Here is a 22,161-nt window from a genome sequence, read left to right as displayed (position 1 = left end):
CGAGTCACACTGACATGACAGCAGCTACAGGTCAAGTCAGAAAAGAGAAATTTGACAACTCGACCACATTAAGATCAGAAGAGTAGGCAGAAGGTTTGTCAAGATCCTCCTACCTGCCCTGAGAAACAGCACAAGAATTAACATTTCCATGGGCTCGGGAGGGTGGGCTTTCTTCAACCACAGTTGGCATTTCAATCTCAAAATCTCTTGGCACATTCTGGATATTTGGCTCTGTGAAGGTTATTCGACCTGAGAAGGAAGACAAGGCAGAACTAAGTAAGGGTCCAAAAGGAGTCTCTCTAACTTAACACAGCTGAACACACATCTGCATCTCCAAAAAAAACAAGGGGCAGGAGGGCGGGATAGGACACGACCACTGAGAAAATTGAAGGAAAAATAATTTGGGTTGAATGGGCTTGAGATGGTTCCCCTGCAGAATTTCTGTATCAATAATAAGAAACTCCCAAATGCAGAACCTGTTCTAGCGTCAGAGATTTACATGCTAATATGTGCAAGAAATGAATAATACTGCTTGGTGAACACAAAAGCTATTTTAATACATCTAGACTTTTAGGGCAGATTCATGTGTAATAGGTATTTCAGTTATTTTCATTTGGTTGAAGTAGAGCACAGGCTTGATTTCCTATCTTTTCCCCATAGAAAAGCTGTCCCCCCCACCAAGAAAAAAAATCAGTAGGAAGTGAGGATTTTGCACGCATTTCTTTACCTGTAGCTGTGTGAGTCTGTGACACCGGATATATCCTTTCCATTCCCAGTGCAGAATTCAATCGCTTTTCCCTCTGTAGTGGAAACACCACTTTAGTAATGGCATTGTTGATCCTCCTCCATTCCAGTATCAGCCCTGGCAATGGGTGAAGTGTCTTTAATTTCTCCAAAACATCCTTGTGGGGAGAAAAGGGCACAACTATAATTAACTGCCTTAAAACCTTTATAAATAATATTTTTGCAGTTCTGCAGGAAAAAGTGACTCCTTCACCCACAGTGAGCTTTCAGTGTCACTGCCTTAAAATTAAACAGATATCCCCTCCATTTATACCACCTACACCTGGGCAATCAAAGCGCCATGAGACACAGCTGTAGTTTTATTACACACAAGAAGGCAATCACTTCTCTTTGGACTTCTGCATCCTCATCACCACTTAGTCTGCACCAAGCAATAAATCACCTGAAATGATCAAATAAAGCACCACTTGCCATAGGTCCCCTACATTGTCTCCTCTTGCCCAGCATTAATGCTCCTCCTCCATCTTTCTGCATATTTTTCTCCCTGCTCTCTCCTATCCGTACTCTAGGAACACATAAAATGAAGCCCTTGACCATGCTCCTTGAAAGACAAAGCTGATCACTAGCAATTAAATCCTTTCAGTTAAATCAGAAATATGAAGGGACTAACAAGAACTTCAAAAGACAGTGGCATGCAAACACTTCTCAAAATAACATTTTTTTGTATGCAGCAGGCAGCTGCAGCCTCATCCCTCCACATCACAAAAGGAGGAAATCCTCACTTTACTTCTTGCTCCCTGCTCTGCCACCACCACCACACTCACTTCTTCACTGCCACTTGAGTTCTGGAAATCAATACTCGTCTTCCAAGCACTGACTGCACTGAAGAAGGGGAAACCAAGAAAACAACACAGATTAATGAGCCCTGAAAACAGGGAACATATATATCTGCTAATATCACTTGTCTGGCAAGAGCACCCATTAGCCTGCAGCAGTTAGTATTACTGCAGCTCCACAATATTTATCAGCTGGCAAGCATGTCAATAGCCTTCACATATATACAAGCTTTTGATATACTAAATTTGATAAAGCCATCAGATCAGCCATTCTGAAGACAAATTCTCTGAAGCACAAAATACAGATATGGTAGTACCAGACAGAGAAAATACTGTATTTAATCACCATGGTATTTAAGTATCTTTCAAGCTGATGTTGAAAAATTCTTCTACTATTGGCTTTACAAAATTATTGTGCTATTTTGGTCTTACATGCGGTCTGGGAAATCAAATTCTGCCTGATTTATTCTCATTGAAACCTGCTATTTATAGTCATGTCCTCACTACACTCAGGCTTTAGGAGCATAGGAGGAATTAATAACTCTGCTAACAGAGAAAACAGAATCCAGTATGAATTTCCAGTGGTAACTGGAGGAGCAAAAGGCAGTTAAAATTTACTTTCATTTAAGTCAGCATACCTAACTCCAATGTATCCAAGCAGCAGATGTGTGAAGTAAGAGGGAGTTATTTTTACAGTCACTTTCAGACTAGAACCAGACTTTACGGTACCTTGGTCACACTGAACTGCTTGCTCAACCTAATCCTGTTTCCTTTAGCAGTTGCTCTTCTGGTGTAACCCAGAGTTTTCTTGTTCCCTTGAACTTTCACATCTCCATTTTGTGGCAACTTCAGCTCCAGGAACAAAACCTGAAAAAGGCCAGCATTTCAAATCAGTTTCTGCATGCTACTCCCAGGAGAAAACAAAAAGCAACTGGGCACTTAAACAACTTGTCCCAACCACAGGACAGTACGAATGCTTCAGGTAATTAAAAAGCTGATTAAAGATCTCTGCTATCAAAGTCATCCCTCCTCATTTTAATTAACTACAAAATGCAATCTAAAATCTCATTTTCTAAACACTATAAGTTTGAGTTCAGAGGTATGTTTTTTAGAAAAGGTAATTAACTCCATCCAATAAGTGAGGTTACTGCTGACAGTCAACTGTAATAAAACGTGATGTTAAAATGACTAAAAGTGAGAAGAACATTGATGAAAAAAAGAAGTGTTAGCAGGGAGCAGGCTTCAGAGCAACATAAATGACATAGAAGGAGGTGGTCACAAATACCTTTTATAGAATAGCCAGAATATTAGTTTTTCTAAAAAATTGCCAAGAACTGGAAAATTATGTATATGCTCACTTGTTGACAGATACAACACAGCTCTTCGTTTTTCATTCTATGCTTCTATGTAGCATTATACACTATTGAACAGCTATTCTGTTTCATTTCACAGTTGGCAGAAGGGAATAGAAGCTTTTCTCTCACACATTTACGTAGCACAAAATTTTACTGACACAAAATTAGAAGTGTAAACCTCTACTAACCTATAAAAGATACTTTACATGATTCCTAACAAAATTTCCACATGAGAAACAAGCTTCTGTAGTTCAGAGAACAGCATTTCAGAAAAAACTTTCCTTCCCCTTTTCCATGAAAGCAGAGTGAAATTGGAGCTGAGCATTATTTCAGGAGTTCTAACTCAGACTACTGTTACCGAGTAAAACTTCAGCACTTGCAACAAAGGAGGAATATTTCTGTGGAACTTCTTTTAGTGATGGCTTCTTGCAAATTTTGACTACTTCCATATAAAGTATAGCCCCTCAGCAAGAAATCAGTATATAGAGAAGAAATAATTGAGAAAAAAAGCATGCACAGCAATTAAAATCTATTTCTATGGTTCCATGTAACATATATTAAAAAACATATAGTAAAGTTCTTCAGGAATAAAAGTATTGCTAATTTACATACAAATCTGTTTCTTAGGCTTTAAAAAAAAAATCAGTTCTGTACGCGTTCTTAAAAACAGCAGTTGATTCAAAACTTTTAAAGCAGTCTTTCCTCCTCTTTCATGCCCATATAGGGACAAGGGCAACAGTGCAACTTATTCAGTACAACTGTTCTTAGACTCAGACTATGATATCACATCACATCTCGTGCAGAATACTGGTATTGGAAAAAAGCTTTTCTAGTCCCAAAGCATTCATCCAAAATATTCCAAAAGCCATTTAATTAGCAGATTATCTCATGTGCCAAGAGAAGCCAAGGTCCTATACAAACAACGTCTTATTTCCGCTTGGTTTTAATTTCCAACATGCTTATTTCCACTTCTACCTTCTTTATTTCTGCTGAAGTTAGCGGAAATCAGAACGATCAGTAACAAGGATGAGACACACAGCACCTTGCAGGCAGCAAGCTCATAATGAGCATAAAGACAAATCAACTCTGAGCAGATTTCAATTTGCGTTTTCTTCATACAGTCTGCCCAAGAAGGTTTTTTCTTAAGTCTAAGCAAAAGCCTCTTGAGGGTAGCTTCTGAGAAAGTTCTCCCCCTCCCACCCTAACCCTCACATACCTCTGCAATGTCATCAGGGCTGGTCAAGGAGAAGCTGTGGCCTGCCAGCTGATATGCCTTGGACTCAATCTCGCTCAGTTTAGCTTGCATGACCTGTTTCTGGGTTTCATATGCTGTTGTGCTAAAACCAATGCCATTCAGCTCCAGCAGAGCCAAGCAATAATGGGTGGGCATCTCCACTTTAGAAAATACTTCTGTAGTAAGTAAAAACCCCAAGAAAATCTTTTATATCATCAAAAGGAGATCAACTGCAGATCAACAGATTCATAAAAAAACAACTGGGGAATCCTCAGTTTTTAAAATCCTGAACGTCCTGACACACTGAAATCTTTTAATATAGATTTAGTTTAAATACTTTTGTTTCTGCAATATTTCATAGTAAGAAATATTTCATAATAATAAGTATTCCAGAACTTTTTATCACAAAAGTATTTAAGAGAATAACAACTTCTGTAATTTTTTTTTCTAAGAAATACACATCTCTTTGTATATCAACATTTTATAAACCACAGACATGCTTAATGTAAAGCTTTCTAACTTGATACACTTTCATTCCACCACCCACATCTTTTAAAAACATTCTATAGTTGCCGCGATCATAAATAAACTTGCAATAATAGACTTCAGTGAGACTGGACCTTAGTCGTAGGCTTTGGATACAATTTAGGGGAAACAATCAAAGCTCACCAATTGGTATGTGCTTTTGGGGGTTTTTTTGTTTGCTTATTTTTAAAAAGAGACAAGCACTCAGCAAATATTAGTGCAAACATACTGGATCATTCACTATGGGATCACAAAAATTTCATGGACACAACACACATGTGGCAAACAATGCTACATGGGCAGGCCAAAGAGCAAGAAAGCTCCTTCAGAAAACATTTGAGGATTGCTTCTGACAATGAAGCTTTTGAAAATGTTCATGAGAAACCATAGAGACACCCAGAGGCCCCCTCAGAATGGCTAGGGTACTCACCTGGGAGGTAAAGATCTGCTTGATTCAGATACTTACAATAGACTCTGCTATTGCCTTAACCAATGGAACTGGTGGATATTTGGGATATAGAAATTATACTTCAATTTAAAATTTAAATTTTTTTTTTTGACAAAACAGAGGTACTTCCAAGGGAAGTTCCCTCTTTTCTTTTAAAAAATCAGCAATTTGCTACAGAATATACTTAGATAAGAACTTCCAAACCTCCTTTCTTCTCCACTGATCATTCAGCCTGTGGTAACACAGCTACCTTTACTCTCCATCTTCGCCCCCAAGAGGAGGAGCTCTCTTTACCTGTCAGATTTTCCTTCTGTAATTCATTATGGAGTTGGTTCATGACACTGAAGACAAGCACAGACTCTATTGCTGCTCTGTACCGCCCAGAATGATCTCCGCTGGCACTAAGCCCCAAGCTCTGCACCCCTTGGCTGGTGCCTACCCCTTCCAGTAGAGGTAGCTCGTTGGGGAGAAAGTTAGTCACCATGTTGTGAAGTGTACGTTCCTTAGAGCCAGAATCAAGCAGCCAACATGCAACCTTAAAAAAGGGAGACCTCCATGAGACCTTTTACCCATTTTAGTCATAATACAATGCAAATATTTAACTGGGAGTTCATGCAAGGTTATAGTGCAGATTATTTTTCTTGATTTGGCAGGAAGACTGGAATAATTTGTGGAAAAGTTACATGATTTCAGATAAAACCTTCAAGAGGGCATAAGTCACTGAAAAGTTTCATTCTGACTCAAAGTTAATTCTGCACATTTGAAAACCTTACCCTCTGTCAACTAAACACATCTCAAAGTGTTGTCCTCAGGTTTTTTCATTTATTAAAACCTAACACAAAGGGGGTTAAAAATGAAAATCAGGATCAAAACATGTTTAATCTGAAAACTGACTTTGTAAAAATCAGAACTTGCTATTGATCTAGAATATTAGTCAAGCTAAGCTCTCCTATTTTTTGCACATCAGCACTAGTACCAAGAATTCTGCAAGGCAAATTTTATTCTCTGTAAGCCTCATACCTCCCACTGTCTTCAAAGCAATTTCGCTTATAGCTGTATTTCAATTTCTTGTGTCAAAATAGGATGAAACACAGGTTTCTGCATTGTCTCTGCCATGCAAGCAGAAGGTAAAAACCACATGTATATGTACGGGGGGGGGGAGGTGGTGGTGAGAATGTGTGTGTATGCATGTATATATTCATTACATCACTAAAATGAACAAATATGAGTATGAGTCCATTGAATACATGGAACAGTGCGGGGAAAGGTTCTACTTTCATTGCTCTTTGATTTTATCCTAAAACTATGTATCGGTATGAAAAGCTAAGTTTGTCCTTGTGTTGAAGAGCTTAGCTACTTACCTGCAGACTTTAATATTGCCGTGATGCTATTCAGCCCATGTGTGATGCAAGCTTTAAAAATCAACACCAGAAATTTCTATGCATCTAGAGCTTTTCCTAATAAGCACAAGAAGGTGCTTTTACCTCTTTCCAGTGTTCCATTTGAGTTACAAATGGTATCTGAACCTTTTGAGATTACATGTAAACTTTGTTTTGTTTTCAGAAAATAGTGGTAGCTAGGTGGTCCGTACACACAGCGGGTAAATCTTTTGCTTACAAAGCCTTCTGCTCTCAGAATCAATAATCTGACCAGAAGCACTTCTGACATTTTAGTCCCAGGCTTCTTATAGCAACAAAACAAGAGTTCAGCCCTGCCACTGGGACAGGGGAGAGATTTAAACTCATCCTCCCCACCCAAGTAATCAGGCGTGAAAGACTAACATGTTAACCTATCACTGAACCTGGTCTGTTTCTCTTGCAGGCACCATGAATGCACATAGCAAAAGAAGTCTCCTCTAAATACTGTGCTAGATTTCCCACCGGAAGAAAGTTTCACTAAACCCCCTGACAGGTGTGCATATTCAAATCTAAATAACAGAAGGAAAGCACCAGCAGGTACTCCTGTCTTTCCACTGGTGTGTTTATACTAGTAGTTTTACCCAAGCCAAATTTCTTAATACTGCAAACCTTTGGATCCTCAAAACTTCCTTCCAAGGAGATGCCACAAGCCATCACCAGAGTCTTGTAGTGCTGAATGAAGTTATACATGACAAGTGAGCGCTCCTGTTCAGGCTTCTTCTGCAGGTACAGCCGCAGATGATACAGTCTCTCTGTTACAGATAGGTTTTTGTCCAAAGGTGGCGGTGCCAAACTCATACTGATTTCTAAGACAGGAAATACAAGCAAAAATCATCTTTTTACCCACTGCGTGATAAGAAAGGCAAGAGAAAAATCTTGAATACAATCACCTAAAGCACAAAAACTACTGTTGGACTGTGAACAAATAACAATAAATCTATGCCAATATTATATATTTTATCAAACCAGACAAGGCTCCCAAAAGGCTGTGTCTGTATTACTAAACAAAGGAGAGCCAGGAACCAAACCCTAGCCACGAGCCCACATAGCACAGACTGGGTTATGTTCAGCATTCAAGTGTCATTTGTTCTGGAGAGCAAAACTTGGAAGAAGTTGAAAGGGAAAAGCAAGTAAGCTAAAGAGAACATGCGAGTAAGCTAACATTTTAGCAATATGCACACTCAGCAGTCCAGTGCTTGAGCCAACGACCTGGCCTTATTATATAGCAGCATAGATGTATCCACAGCAACATGTTCAAGGGTGTTCAACACTTAAGACTGCTGAATAATACGGCTAAATCACTCCATCACACAACTGAGCTGGGTTTGGGACATTCAAAACACTTTCAAGAACCTGTCTGCTGAAGGCACTTTCTTGAAATGCAGTGTCATGTAACACAGCACAGCCTGTCCGCTCACTTACCAGTCTGGTCTTGTATCTGCTGCAAAGAGATATAGTAGGCATCTTTTCCACCCCAGCATACTGCCAGTCCAACTACCAAGATGTCTTTGCAGCCTTGGACAGGAAATCCATCATCTTTAACTTGCATCCACTGAGGAGAACTTACTAAAGGAATAATTTTTAAGTTACAATTATAAAATGACATCCATAAATATGGAAGAGTTTGGATCCTGAAAATGTAAATACATACAGTTGAGCCTAAATTTCTTAAAAGTGAATATCTAACTTCATTTTTATCTATAAGGAGAAAAATCTGTGTTTCTTTGCGGGGGGAAACCACGTTTAGAATAACAAAACTTTGTCTTAACAGAAACAACCACCCATATAGCATCCCTGCAAAACTCTGGCCTTTCCTAGCAATCTCTTCAAGAGTTGAGACAGAAATGTATTCCCTCCTTCAACTCTGAAAAACATTTCACATTTGTCTGTCAATAATATATTTTGATAGTTAAGAAATTTTGTTGTTGTTGTTGTGGCAATATGGCAGCCAAGAATCTAACTCTGCTTAATCTTGTTATTTTAAAGGAAGAGTATGTTTATACAGCAGCAGCAGCAGCAAACTGCAGCATATGAATACTTCTGTGGAAAAAAAAGAAGCAATATTGCAACAATCTGGAGACTGATCTGAATTTCACACATGCATATATTGAACCAAGTTTACTTTTTGCAAACTCAAAAATACTTAACCTTGGTTTAGAGGCAATCCCACAAGTAACACTGTTCAGTGGAGACCCTGAACAATCTGTACAGTTTACTGTTAAATATATTATTCATTTTAAAATATACTAAAACTTGTTTATGACATGGAAAGATACACATGATAAAGGGACTGCATGAAACGTTAAGAATATTTAGATGCTCTCACATACAAATAAGCTGCTAACACTTCATTACTATCACCAACGACCTACCAATGAAATGCTTGACACCAATTCTCCATTCTCTACTACCACTCAGCTCCTTTGCTTTACTGAGACTGACAATATTCAATTAGCATCAGTAATTTTCCTCCTTTTCTGCAAACCCTTTCCTTCTCCACTCCTGCTTTAAGCTGAAGATGCCACCCTGCTGTTCACAAAATAACGCGCTGGAACACGGAACTGACCTTTTTTGAATTTGCCACCAATCGCTGATTTGGGAGACAAAAGACATTTTGTTCTTTCGCATGCCACTGAGATGGAGAATCTGCTTTTCTCCTTCCATTCTGCAACAAAAGTCTGGAAAAGTGCTTTGTCGCTTGCTACATCAATAATAGTGAAACTTTCAGCACTTAAGGGAACGAGTGGAAAAACATCCTGAGATAGCTGCAGTGAAAAGCCTTGGTCTATAGTGGAATCATCTTTTACCTCATCAGTCTCAGTTGGGTCTACACTCCCAAGACTGACCTGGAGTGTTTTTACCTGCTGCTCTGCATTGCCCTCGCTATTCTGCTGTGGCTGAATCAGCTGCCCTTTGTTCACGCAGGCAACTTGTCTCTCCCTTGCAGATTTCATAGAGAGAGAAACAGAACTCTTTGGAAAAAGCTCTTTGGGGGGTGTTGGAGGAATAAACCCATTATTACTATCTGGTGGAGGACAGGATGTTCTGTTGCTTCCCTTGAGTGGAAGTATCATGCAGTCTGTTTTCTGAAGATCCAAGTTTTCCGTTTTGTTTTCTTTAACTTTGAAAGAGCTTTTTAAATCCTGGCAAGTGGGCAAAGGCTCTGGCTGACAACAGTCAGATTCAAAAACTGGATCTGGCTCTTGATTAACAATAGGAGCAACTAACTTTCCTTTCAAACGGGAGCTTACTGAAACTGGTTCAATGCCTGAGGGACTAGGCCATTTGTCTAGTACATCCTGCAATCCTGGGCTTAGTTCAAACAAGTGTTCAGTCCACACCACTGGGTGGGTTTTCTTGTCTAAAGCTTGCTGGCTTCTCTGGAGCTTTTCACCTTGATCTCCTAATAATTCCTTTGGTCTGGAGTCATTGTTACAAATGACTGGGTTTCTTAATCCTGGCTGACCATGAAATGTAGAAGGAAGATCTTCCAGAAAAGACGGGGAATTTGCATGATCTAAAACTTCAGCTATTAGATCACAAAATGCTAGAGACACATCATTACGCTGCACAGGATCCTCATGCTCTTTCTGATTGCCACTGACATCAAATTTATTCTGAACAGGTCTTAGATTCTGCAAAAGACCATCTGGAGGAAGCAAAGCCTCTTGCTTCTCCACAGGATCCTTTCTGTCAGCTTCTGTGATGTGAACAGCTGAAAGGTCGCTGCCATTACTGAAGCTATCATCAAACAGCAAGCTATCACTCATATTCAGGCTTGTTTCGGGGACAGAGTGGCATTCTACTTGTACAATGCGCTCCCTACCAAGAGGGGAGGTTGCTTTATTAAGGTCTTTAGACACACTCTCCCCTTTCACTGAATTTTGTGTCTGGTAATCTTGTAGAAAACTGCGTAGCTGGGAGTCGGTCACTGAGAAATCGCTTTGTTTGAGGCAAGGTGCAGATTCTATTTCCTTCGCTGCAGGCTGTGAACTAAGGCCTCCAGACTCCAAAACTTTATTACTGCAGTGCTGAGCTGTGTTTTTTGTGGTGTTATTTGTTGTGATAAGACTTGATAAGCCCAGTTTACTAACTGTTGCAGCCACCCTTTCATCAGTAGCATTCTCAGTCCGTGAAGTGCTTAGTTTCTTGGAGATTTCCTGCCATGGTATTGCTGCCAGCTCTGAACCTTGTATTCCCTGCTGTCCTGTGATTCCAGCTGCTCCCTCCTGTTCTATTATCATCTCAGTTTGAGTGTCCAACCGGAAGCTGTCTTCAAAGTCTCTAGAGTCAGAAAACAGATCAGAGGATGGACCATTCTGAACACCATCTGCATTGCAAACACCTCTGGATTTTACTAGAGAGTGTTTCAGAAAATCCTTAGGATGACTGTTGGCTTTCTGCAGGGCTCCAGCTTGTAACAATATTCCATTGTGCTTTTCGCTCCCATTTTTGCCACCATTCTGAATCTGAATATGGCAGGATTTATCCTCACCAGGACAAAAATGCACAGGCTTCCATATCCTGCTGCCACTATGGACATGTCCACTTCCAGAGCAGCTAGCAGTTACATTACAGTGATCTGTGTCTAAAGCCATCTGCTGCTTACCAATCATCATCTCAGCACAGCTAGCATCTGTTTGCATTTTATTAATTTTATTCTGTTTATCATCAGTATTTTCATTTCTCTGTGTCCTAGCACTAGCAGGTATTACTAGACTTTCTACAATATTATGTGTCTCCATATCAATATGTGGAGTACCCTGCAATGTAACAGGTGCCTGAAAACACGCTCTCCCCTTAGGCATGCCTTCATTAGTGGTGGTAGGCTCTGTAAATAATCCTTCCATTTTATCTTTCCTCCCAAGATTAATTTCCCCCATCTGTACAGAATTTGAGACTTTATGAGTTACAGACCCTGTTTCCATAAGTTTCTTATTATTTTGGTCTGAAAAAAAAATATTTTTAGAGATGGTGGGGTGGAAAGCAGGTGGCTTTTGTATGTCTATGCTAAGCATATTTGAATCTTCAAGAAGTGACCTCTGCAGTTTTGAAGCAGTATTTTTGTTCCTAGTCCGGTTTAAATGCATGTCCATACTCTTTATCAATCTAGAGGCTGAAGACTTTGTTCTCAATGTTGGTGTTTTTCCTTGTTCAGTAGGGAGTTCTGGAATCGCTCTTCTGGAATCCGTCTTGGTTTTGACCAGAGAAATTCCTTCTACGTTTTCATTATCTCTGCACATATTTGGCCGTTTTCTAGCACTGTACACAACATCATAATTGTCTTCCTCTGCTTGAGCCTGTCTCCTGCCTGGGCCTTCACATTCAAATCTGGAGTTTTCTGTACTACTGCTTAGTTGCCTTTTATATCCCTTTTTAATATTTGATAAGTTTCCAGTCTGAGAACCAAGGCCATTACGATGTTGAACTCTGCACCCTTTTTTGTTTAACACGCTAGAAGGCTCAGAAGACTGCTCTCCATTTGGTCTACGTAGTCTGTCTTCCAGTTCTGACTCACTGCCGATCACAGAAGATGTATCAGACTCGAGAAAAGACTCTGGGTTCCACTGCACTCCCATCAGTGCCAAATCCTGCTGGAGAAGTCTCCTGGCTTCCTCCACAATGAGGGAAGCTGCTTCTCTTTCAGTTAAGCCTTTCATTCCAGCCATCCAGATACTGCGCACAGTCCGACGCTCCTCTGCTGATTCTTCATCTTCATCCACAGCCCTACGAACACTATGGGAAAGGTAACAGACAGATGTAAACTTTCATGCAGAAAATAACAAACGACACAAGGAGCTGGCACTATTCTGCTCTGCTCCTATTTCAATTAGCTTCACAGCTTCCTAGCTTCACAGAAGCACTATATCCAAAATACAATGCACTTAACAGGAAATAACTATTTCAGTTTTCTATATGTGAATTGATGTCGATGAAAGATATTACTGGCTGCATACCCCAGAAGCATTGCCAGGTTTCCGTGTCCAAACATGTACCCCAGATGAGTCCCAACTCCCTAACAGGGCAAGATCCAGGTCTGAATCAATCCTCCTCCATGCACCATTTTCCAAAGAAAGGAAACTTCAGGAGCATGAACCAGACAGGTGTCATGGCACAGTCCAACAGGTACTTGATCAAGGAAGCTTGCTGTTGCACGAAAATGAAAATCACAAGATAATCTCAAATGATACACAGTAATAAATCATCAACTCATTTGATCATATGGTGGAGCTGCCTTTTAGAGGCAGCAAAAGGTCTCCAGAAAGCATTAAAAATTCACCCGGGACTAAACAGTGCATTGAAAAGAGGAACAAGAAGAAAATTCAGGTCTCACAAACTTATGCTGCAAATAAAAGATGCTTCTATTAATTTCAAAATAATCATGGAATGACTGTGATCAGTCACAGAGACCTACAAGTTATTTCTAACATGTTTGGCACCAAGTCCCAAAAGGTTGCCATATTTAATTACAGGTTTCATCCTGTAATCCTTCACCTTACAAACAAATTCCTTTACTTGACTTCTGGACTTACTGATTTCTCACCTTTTGAATGGTACTGAATTCTTCAGAGCAGTTGCCACATCATCAGGACTGGCTTTAGCAAGATCAGCCACTGTGACAAAGCCAGAATTGTAAAGCATCCTAGCACGCTGTGCATTCAGCAGAGACACTCGTACCAGGTCACAAAGCTCCCTATGAACCCCAAAAGTGAGGCGGCTCTGGAACTGGGAGAGCAACAGCTCCATGTTGTGCCAGCCCAGTCGATTACAGAAAACCGTTACCATTCCTGGAACACAGAAGTTACATCAATGTCTTAACTCCAGCTCCAGTTCTACTAAGCTGGATCCATTTTTCCCCCCTCATCTGAATAGCCATTCACTTTACATTTCTCACCTTCCCATTACTTAGAGAAACTAATTCATGTTTATTATAACTATGATTAGGTGCTGGTCTCGCAGAACTCAACTTAATCTAGAATTAACTAGTTTGTCAGTGAGGTAGAAATTCTGAATGACAACTGCTTTTACGAAGACGCTAATCTTGAAAGTGTGAAGCACATGCATATCCTGTAACAGGATTCCTATGAACCAAACACACTGAAGAAAAGAAGACAGAAAAAATAGTAATGAGAGGCACTAAAAGAAGGCACAGATCTTTGAGGAAAGCCAGTACTGATGTCCATAACATCAGAACTTGGCCTGCAGAACTTCAGTTACTGAGAGTACCATAGGAGGTAGCAAAGCCTGTGACAAAGGTTACAACTGCAGTCCCCAGCACATGGAATGAGGAAAAGAGCAGGGAAAAGACAGTTTATTACTCACACATTGCATCTACAGAATATGAAAATAACTGAAAGACATGGCATCCCTCACTATTTTTATAGTGATTATAGAATAAAACTTTTATCATATCTCTTAACTATATGTCATGTCAACAGTTCATTTTACTTCCCAAATTACTTTTGTTCCTGCACTAATCTACCTGATTGCTGAAAATTATTAACACTGGGAATAGAGAATTATGAAACTGCTACAACAAAAAGTTATTTATACTACCACAATTAATTTAAACTACTCTGCATCAGTTGGCGTGACCTTTTCATTTTGGGGCTTTGACTCATGCTGCAACCCACACATAGGGTTTTGCAAGTTGAGCTAAAACTGTCTTAAAAATTGAAGACCCACTTAGGGAGTAATGGAGGACTTAGGCAATAGAAAATAAAATATCTCAGTCACATGGTGGGCTGTTACTTCTACTCCTACACAGCCCTCTTAAGGAAGTTAAGTTAAAGGTGACAGCTATCTGACTTCTTGTTATCTGGTGATAAATGACCCAGAAACTACTCACTCTGTTTTGAAAACTATAAACTTATACTTTCTGGCCAATTAACTTTGCAACCAGGAGAAAGCCATGCTAAGTCTTAGAGACCCCGAACTTTACCCCTGCTGAAAGGTACTCTCTCCTGCTAAAGCAAAGCTTCAGAATGGACTTGTACTTAATCTCCATACTTAGTATTGAACAAACTATATTCCTGCACAGTCCACAGATGATTTCCACAGACCTCAGCATGCTACAGCACTGCTTGATTCCACTTGGCTGGCCCCCTTCCCACAGCATACTCTGTGGTTCCATCTCAAAGCAGGGGCAACCACAGATTAAGCTATAAAGCTGGAAGTGGTTTTACAAGACTGATTGTTGTTAGTACCACACTGTGGCTATCTTATCCCCATATTTGGAAGGAAAGAAAACAGACTAGCCTAAGACTCCTGGGGGTTTTTTGCCCAGACAACTCACCTGCATAGGTGGCAGCAGACTGCTGCAAGGATTGAAGCTGGCCACGACTACAGTCATATTTCTTGGTCATATCCTTTAAGGGAACCTCACTGATTAAATCCACAAGGGCAAGACTGGTGAAAAACCTGTAGAAAAAGTACACATGAAAATGAAATCATCATCCAGGGCACGTTAGTGTACATGGCAAAATGCAGTGATAGCATAGGACAGAACGGTACTATAGCATAGCACACAAAATAAACAGGGAAGATGGCTTCCAAAAACATCAGCACAAACATCTTGTGCCAGCAGTATTCTCAATCCAGAGCAGACCAGGTCCAGGTTCTCTGAGCTATCAGCTCACTCAGCAAGAGAGCCAGTTCCTGAAAACAGACATAGAGCCTGTCCCCTCCACATGTTATAGCTTCTAGTCTTTGTACATTCACACCCATTTGTGGCTACCTTTTGTGGATGGCCATTTGTCTGTGCTGTTTCTCTGTTTTAGCTATGATTTTGCCCTTTACAGAGCGAGCCAGAAAGCCTTCTTCAATCCCCACCAGCTCAGCCACACGTTTCATTGAGGCAGGTAGCTTCTCCCATAAGCAGAAAAACTGGTACCAATCAATTGTGGTCCATTCCTCATACACTGGGGTGACCTAAGAAAATAAGACAGTGCAAAAAACTATTTTGGCGAAACAAACAGAACAGCACTGGGTAAACAAAAATACGGCCTAGGGAATGTGGTTAGAGCATCCTACACACTACTCTGAAGCACTGAGTCATAACCATGTACCCTGAAGAAAGTAAAAGCTCTTCTAACCTAGCTTTTTTAATATTTATACTGATGAGATCTGACTCATACGGGTACTCTAATGATTAAACAATTTGGAATCTTTGTCAGATTGCTCCCTAAATCCAAGCCACTAGAAGATTTTTGAGCTGCATGTTTATTCTCCTTTAACAAAACAAAACTTTATTCTTTTTTTAACAAAACTTACAGATATCTATCAGCCTCTTAAAACCACTAGCAACCACACTAACCACTGCCACAGCATCTGATACAGCAGGACGGAACATAGATTTTGCCAGAACTCGCTGAAGCTTTCATTTACCTGGAGTACAAGAAATCTCAGCTTTTATTAACACTAACAAAAAAGCCATCCAGAGCATTCACATGCTTTTAGACAGAAAACCAATTCTGTTATCCTTCAGTCAACACAGAGTCAGTTTCAGTATGAGGAGACAAAATGTCTTCATATCTGTATTGATATACTGCAGGATTAATTATTTTGAAATAACTAGCAGTTGTTGGGGAGCATTTAACGTAATACAGAATACCAGATGCCTACGTAGTTGTAAATCATTCATGCCCCCTTCATCTGCTGAGAAGAAAAGAGTTATTAAGGCAGGGGATTGTCTTTTGTTGTTTGTTGGTTTTTTTCCTTTAAAGAAAACTCTTTTCCTAGCTAGAAATACTTATTTGTTTTAATCAACTTTCCTAAAATACAAGGTCTTGGAATTCAGTCACATATTTGTACAAGTAAAAGATTAAAGCCTAAGAGAATTAAAAAGCATTATAGCAGATAATTTCCCTGTAGCCCATAAGGAACTCATGGAGAACAATTCTTAAAAAAACCCCCAAAAAACAAAAAAAAACCACCCGCCATCAAAACTAAACAAACCTTCAGCCTGGAAAATGAACAGACTTGCAAGAAAGCATTTTAGGCTAGCTTAATGGAAGAGAATGTCAAGAACATTTTGTTCAATAGTGTATTTGATTTAAAATAACATAACAAGCTGCTGCAATTAAAAAGTACAGGGTAAAAAAAATATATTGCCATCACTGTCTCTACCCCAGAACATGAACAAAATTCATCCTTTTTTTTTTTTTTTCTGTTTTGGAGATGCAAATAGGAAGAAAATTCAGTAGTGCATGACACAAAACAGTCTACGTTGCCTAGCAGAAATAGAACAAAATATAATGTGGTCCTCTAAAACAGAGATATGCGTACATATGGGACACTAGTAGATCCAAAAAAAAAAAAAAAAAAAAAAAAAAAAAATTCTACCAGTATCAGCCAATAACTAGGTTAGTGAACACAGCAAGCAGAGACAGGCACTTTCAATCTCTTGCCTCCCCCTGTCCCCTAGCTCAACAACTCCCGTAACCACAAGCATATTCTCCTTGGAGTGAACTTTTTTTTCAGGCATGAAGCCCAAATTTTGCCTTTGATTTATCAGCCTGGTAAAGAGAATACACTTCATACTTAAGGAGGCTAAATACAACTGTCAAATTTCGGATGATGATTGCATGATGGGCCTCTGGCAGCCATGAATCCTAAGATGTTCACTGCAACTCCATCTTGTTTCCTCACTAATCTTCACAGGTTCATGGCTTCCTCTCCAAAGGTCTTAAATAGCATTGCTTAGCTTTTTAAGTGTACGTGCACATAAATCTTGACAAACTTTGGGACACCTTCCCTCAAAAGATATATCATGCTCCTTCCCTTAGCCCTGGCAGCATCACCAGGCAAGTAAACTAAATCAGAGATGAATTTCACTGTTACTGAACCAAAGAAAGGCCCACCCATAGGAAGAAAGCAGTGTAGTTCTCTGAGGCTTTTTGAAGGCAAAATAGATGCTAAAACCCCAAAAGTTTTCTGAGGCTCCTAAAGTAATCTGAGATGCAGCCTGCTGATCCCAAACACACAACAAAACCAATTTGTTTCATCAACTTCAAGTGTCTCAGAAAACTTACCATTATCCTACACCCAAAACTTACAAAGTTCTGAAATCTTTCGAAGTCAGGAGTGACAAAAATGGGCTTAGATGGACATGCAGCACCTCCCTACACAATAGACACTATGGGAACAGACTAGTTCTGAAGAACATTCAATTTAGAAACTTTTCTTCATGAAGGATAAGCTAAGTAAAGCACAAAAAAAACCCCCTACGTTCATGGAGCCCTCAAGAACTCTGCACTGTGCTTTCTCTCCTTTCCTTAGTTTTGGCAGCACAAAATACAAAACACAGAATGAGGAACCTACCAAATAGACAATATGCAGATCATTCTCTAGAACAAAGCTTTTCATAGCTCGCTGCAGGTCAGCGAAGACTTCTATGGCTTCAGTTGGTGAAAGAGAAGAGGAAAGAGTGGCTGAGCCAAGATGTGTTGGATGATAAACTTTTGCTGTTAAAAAAAAAAACAACAAACAAACAAAAACCAAAAACACATAGAGAAACATTTAAGTGCAATTTTATATCTCATTTTCAGGTTGCAATGTATTTTATAGATGTCAATTCCACTAACTTTTCCCAACTGCTTTTTCAAGAAGAAATAGCATATTTCTCCATTCTGAAGACAGGAAAATGGAAACAATAAAAGGTTTAGACTTGCCTAAGTCTAAACTAGCCTTTTTCAGAGGTCAGATCACAAGCTCGGATCCCTCTAACTACTTGGACTAACAGTTCTGATAGCTATTTGAACAAAAAACACTGGAATCCCATCTGCCATCCTGCCTAGGAGTTACCTTTTTGCATATTTCTTTCTTAGGAACACCAAATATCTTCTATCATCTTTTCTTAAAAAGAGATACAAATTAACCTGTAATGGGGATTCTTACTATTACTGTAAGAGTCTCATCCTTAGCAATTTTAAGAAAATAGCCAAAATCAGGAAAAAAAGTGCAACCATGTACACCAAGCAGTTCTAGAAGAGACTTGCATTCTCTTAGAATGTACTGGTTCTTCAGAAAGACAAAAATCATAGTCTACAGTTAATGTGTACAAATCCTGTAGTAAAAGTATGCCTTGTTTAAAGATACTTTGGGAATTTGTAGACCAGGATGTATCAGTCTTAGAGGCGATGTGCAGAGAGAGGCCTTCCAAGAATACCACGTGCATGCAAAAAATGTTAAAGCAGGTATTAAAGACACCCTCCAGAAAGCTAAAGAAATTCTTGATACACACGATTCTTTAAAATAAAAACAAAAAATGCAATGAAGTCCTCATTATAAAGTTACATTGAACATCTACCCAGCTGCACAAGATTTACTGATTCAAAATTGCTAACTGCAATCACTGAGAACACCACCAATGTTACCTTTTGCATCATTGCCGGAGTCCAGAACCTGAATGAATTCATTTTCCAGAAGCCATGCCACACAAGCCTCGATAGGTCCAGTCTGCGCTTTGTCTTGGGCTTTCTCATTTCCCCACTTGCTTTCTTTCAAGCTGGATGCAAGAAGAGTGCAAGAAGCATACATCTGCACGTCATCTGGAGTGTTGGCCACTCCCCCCACTATGATCTGTTGAAGAAAACTACTTGTTCGTATTGCCAGAGAAGCAGTAGGATGGAACATCAGATCAGAGAATCAAAGAGACTGATCCAACGTATATCTAAGTTTTAAAGAACAGGTATGAAGGGGGTGAACATGAGGCAAAGCAACTGCCAACCTTTAAGGTCTTTTCTTGGCAAGAAGTTAGACACCTTAGGTAGAAGTAAGAGGACTAAACTATGGGAAAGAATTAATAATAAAATCTTATTTTCATAGCAGACATATGCATAGTAGCAATTTAGATTTGAGACTAGCCCTAGGCATTTGCTTAGCCAACACTGTGAAATACTTTTAAAAGGTTAGAACACAAGCTGCAATTTTCTGAAGACAAAAAGCAAACCAGGAAGGAGGAGTTCTCCTAAGGCTCTTCAGCATACTGAAGTTTTCTCTTAATAAATGTGAATGCTATACCCCATCATTATTTTCCTGATTGAGAGTGATTTTTTTTTCCCCTTGGATTTTGTTTTCGGTTTTCTGTTTGTTTTTTTTTTCCACATAACTGCTTTTTCCTTGTGAGTCATTTCCATGTGTGTGTCTTCCTTGAGATAGCAAGGTGTTTAACTAAAAACTTTCTTTCATGGTTTCAATGGATTTTTTTCATGTTATAAAGCAACACCACCAGAAAGGAACCCCCATCTTTTAGATACCTTTTATGTAGAAAAACGCATTTAGAAATTCCATTGGTCTGCTAAAAATTCAAAACCTATGGAATCACAACCAAGTGCTAAGTATCACAGCAGTTTCCACAAGACAGTACAGCAAACAAACTGTATTTAAAAAGTCTAAGCTCAGTTCAAGCCCAAAGCAACTTTGGAAAAGGAGATAAGCTCACCTATGTGGAATAACACCCTTTTGGTCCTTTTTACTCCTGTAGGAACCCTACAGAGGAGGGCAGGCTAGAGGGAGCAAATGGGGGTACCACACCTGTTTGTTCACCAAAAATGTATTTACAAAATTTCAATCATTTCTGTGCAAAAGAGGTAGATGAGTTGAGGGGGGAAATAAGGGACTCTACAAGGTTTTACAAATGTCATTATGGATTAGTTCAGTCAACAAAGCCTCTGGGATTAGTAATGTACAAGCATCTCCCAGTTAAGACTGTCAGGTCACACATGAAGTTTAAGAATTACACTTATTTATGCCTGCAGTTTGAGTATATCTAAATGCAAAAGCAAAGCTTAGTAACTCCTGTTTGACTGTGCTCACATCCTCATCTGCAGCAAGCAGAGACTGAAACATACCAAACAAAATGCTGAATACTGAAGCAAGCAGGCAGACCCAAGTAATTTTCTTCTGAAGCTGCTTGGGTTGACAAGGGAGGAAACAGAAGAAAAAGAAAGTGCACAGAAAACATTTGATGGTGTCACAAAAGAAACCATCCTACAATTACAAGAGTGCAAGCACAGTTCTAATTCCTCTCCACGTGTCCTGTACCTCAAGTATTGCTCTTTTCATGCTAGAAGCAACACCTTCCCCTTCTGTTCTAAGCAAACAACTGCAAACAGGCTTGAGAGATCCCTGAAGTAGAGCAGTTCCTTTTGATTTTTCTGAGGGCTTGCAAACTAAAATGCTTTCACCTGTAGGGAAAAAAAAAAAACCACAAAACAAAACCAAACATTAATGACCTTAGTATTGCATCTTAGCACTGTAATAGCTACATAAAGTTCATCAAGGACATATTATTGGAATGGAAAACTGTAGGTATTTTTGAAAAAGCTGAATAAAAAAAAAGAAAAAAGATAAAAAAGATAAAAACCTTTGCAACCTTGAACAGTGTATATCCACTGCTATGTAAGAACTCCACAGATGCATAATATTTAAGAACTAAAAGCTCGGAACAGAACAAACTTCAATGTTACATTAGGCTGGTCAGGGTCTTGCCAAAGCAGCTACGAAGCTTCCATAGCCTCTCTGTGCATCTGCTTTGCTGCTGAACCACTCTCGCTTCTTGTTCTGGAATTGACTGGAACTATAATATACAGTGGCATCAATTTTTCTTCTGCTGAAAAGATTCTCAAAAGCAAGAAGAAAACATAAAAGCTGTACAGCACTTAGACAGTTTGTGTTAAGTCAATCAGCTTCCACTCCCAAAATGAAATAACACAGATACCAAAGTGATTCAGAAATTCAAAGTTATTAATCTAAGTAACTATGCATTCTCTGAACTTTCATATATGCATATATATATACACACACACAAAAAATCTTAAGTATCCTGAACGGTTTCCACTGAAAGTACATCTAAATATACCTTACCTTAAAATTCTCTATCAGACATTGTTAAGTTAATCCCTAACTACTGAAATTCTGTGGGAGACAGAAAAGGTCCCAGGGCCATGAAACAAAAATAAAAATAATGGGCCAATTCCTTTAATAAGATAATAGTACAGACTACCCATGGAAAATGCAGTGGTCACATAAAGGAGATTTTTTTCACAAAGCCATTACAGAGAAACTAGGTCCCTGGGAGACCTAGCTAGTTAGAAGCTTTGTCAGTTGGCACAGGATAAATGAATTATGGATAGGACACGCTTGCCTTTGACTAAGAAGAGAGCATTAGATTTGGATTAGCTGGACAGTAAATATCATGATAGGTTTATGATAACTTGTTAATATTTAAGTGCACGTAGTCTGGACACCAAGGTAATTCTGGTAGTGGGTATCTTAGTAAGAGCCTAGGAATGTTAAGTTACGATAAAACCGTAGCCGTGGTAATGCTACAGTAATTAGCAAAGTCAGAGAGAATGAAAACACAACTGCGCTTAAATTTAATGAACAGAATAAATACCACAAATGCAGTGTAGGCCAGTAACCGAATACAGCTTAAACTTGATTACATAAATGAATTACAGGATGAAGGACATGCTCAGAGGATGTGTGAAACTTTTGACATGTGTTGACCATGTACTTTTGCCAGAGCCAAGAGTACAGAAGATAAACTGCCTGTAAGCATTGTTTTGTGAAAGCAAAGCTTATTTTGATTTTAGCA

At 39.3% G+C, this 22,161-nt stretch overlaps 1 protein-coding gene across 1 annotated transcript in view; it reads right to left on the bottom strand.

The window, feature by feature from the left end:
* The window catches only part of POLQ (DNA polymerase theta), a 56,266-nt gene that overhangs the window by 13,034 nt on the left and 21,071 nt on the right, over positions 1-22,161 (bottom strand). Inside the window, 14 exon segments of the mRNA XM_076348367.1 lie at positions 114-249; positions 728-902; positions 2,310-2,447; positions 4,152-4,345; positions 5,437-5,677; positions 7,170-7,366; positions 7,983-8,126; positions 9,127-12,296; positions 13,105-13,348; positions 14,857-14,981; positions 15,298-15,491; positions 17,883-18,025; positions 18,938-19,142; positions 20,607-20,749. Of these exon segments, the coding sequence (XP_076204482.1) occupies positions 114-249; positions 728-902; positions 2,310-2,447; positions 4,152-4,345; positions 5,437-5,677; positions 7,170-7,366; positions 7,983-8,126; positions 9,127-12,296; positions 13,105-13,348; positions 14,857-14,981; positions 15,298-15,491; positions 17,883-18,025; positions 18,938-19,142; positions 20,607-20,749 (5,449 nt within the window).

The sequence above is a fragment of the Aptenodytes patagonicus genome, chromosome 1, assembly GCF_965638725.1.
Source record: "Aptenodytes patagonicus chromosome 1, bAptPat1.pri.cur, whole genome shotgun sequence".
Lineage (NCBI taxonomy): Eukaryota > Metazoa > Chordata > Aves > Sphenisciformes > Spheniscidae > Aptenodytes > Aptenodytes patagonicus.
The sequence above is the reverse complement of the archived record's forward strand: the minus strand, read 5'-3'. Positions and strand labels throughout refer to the sequence as shown.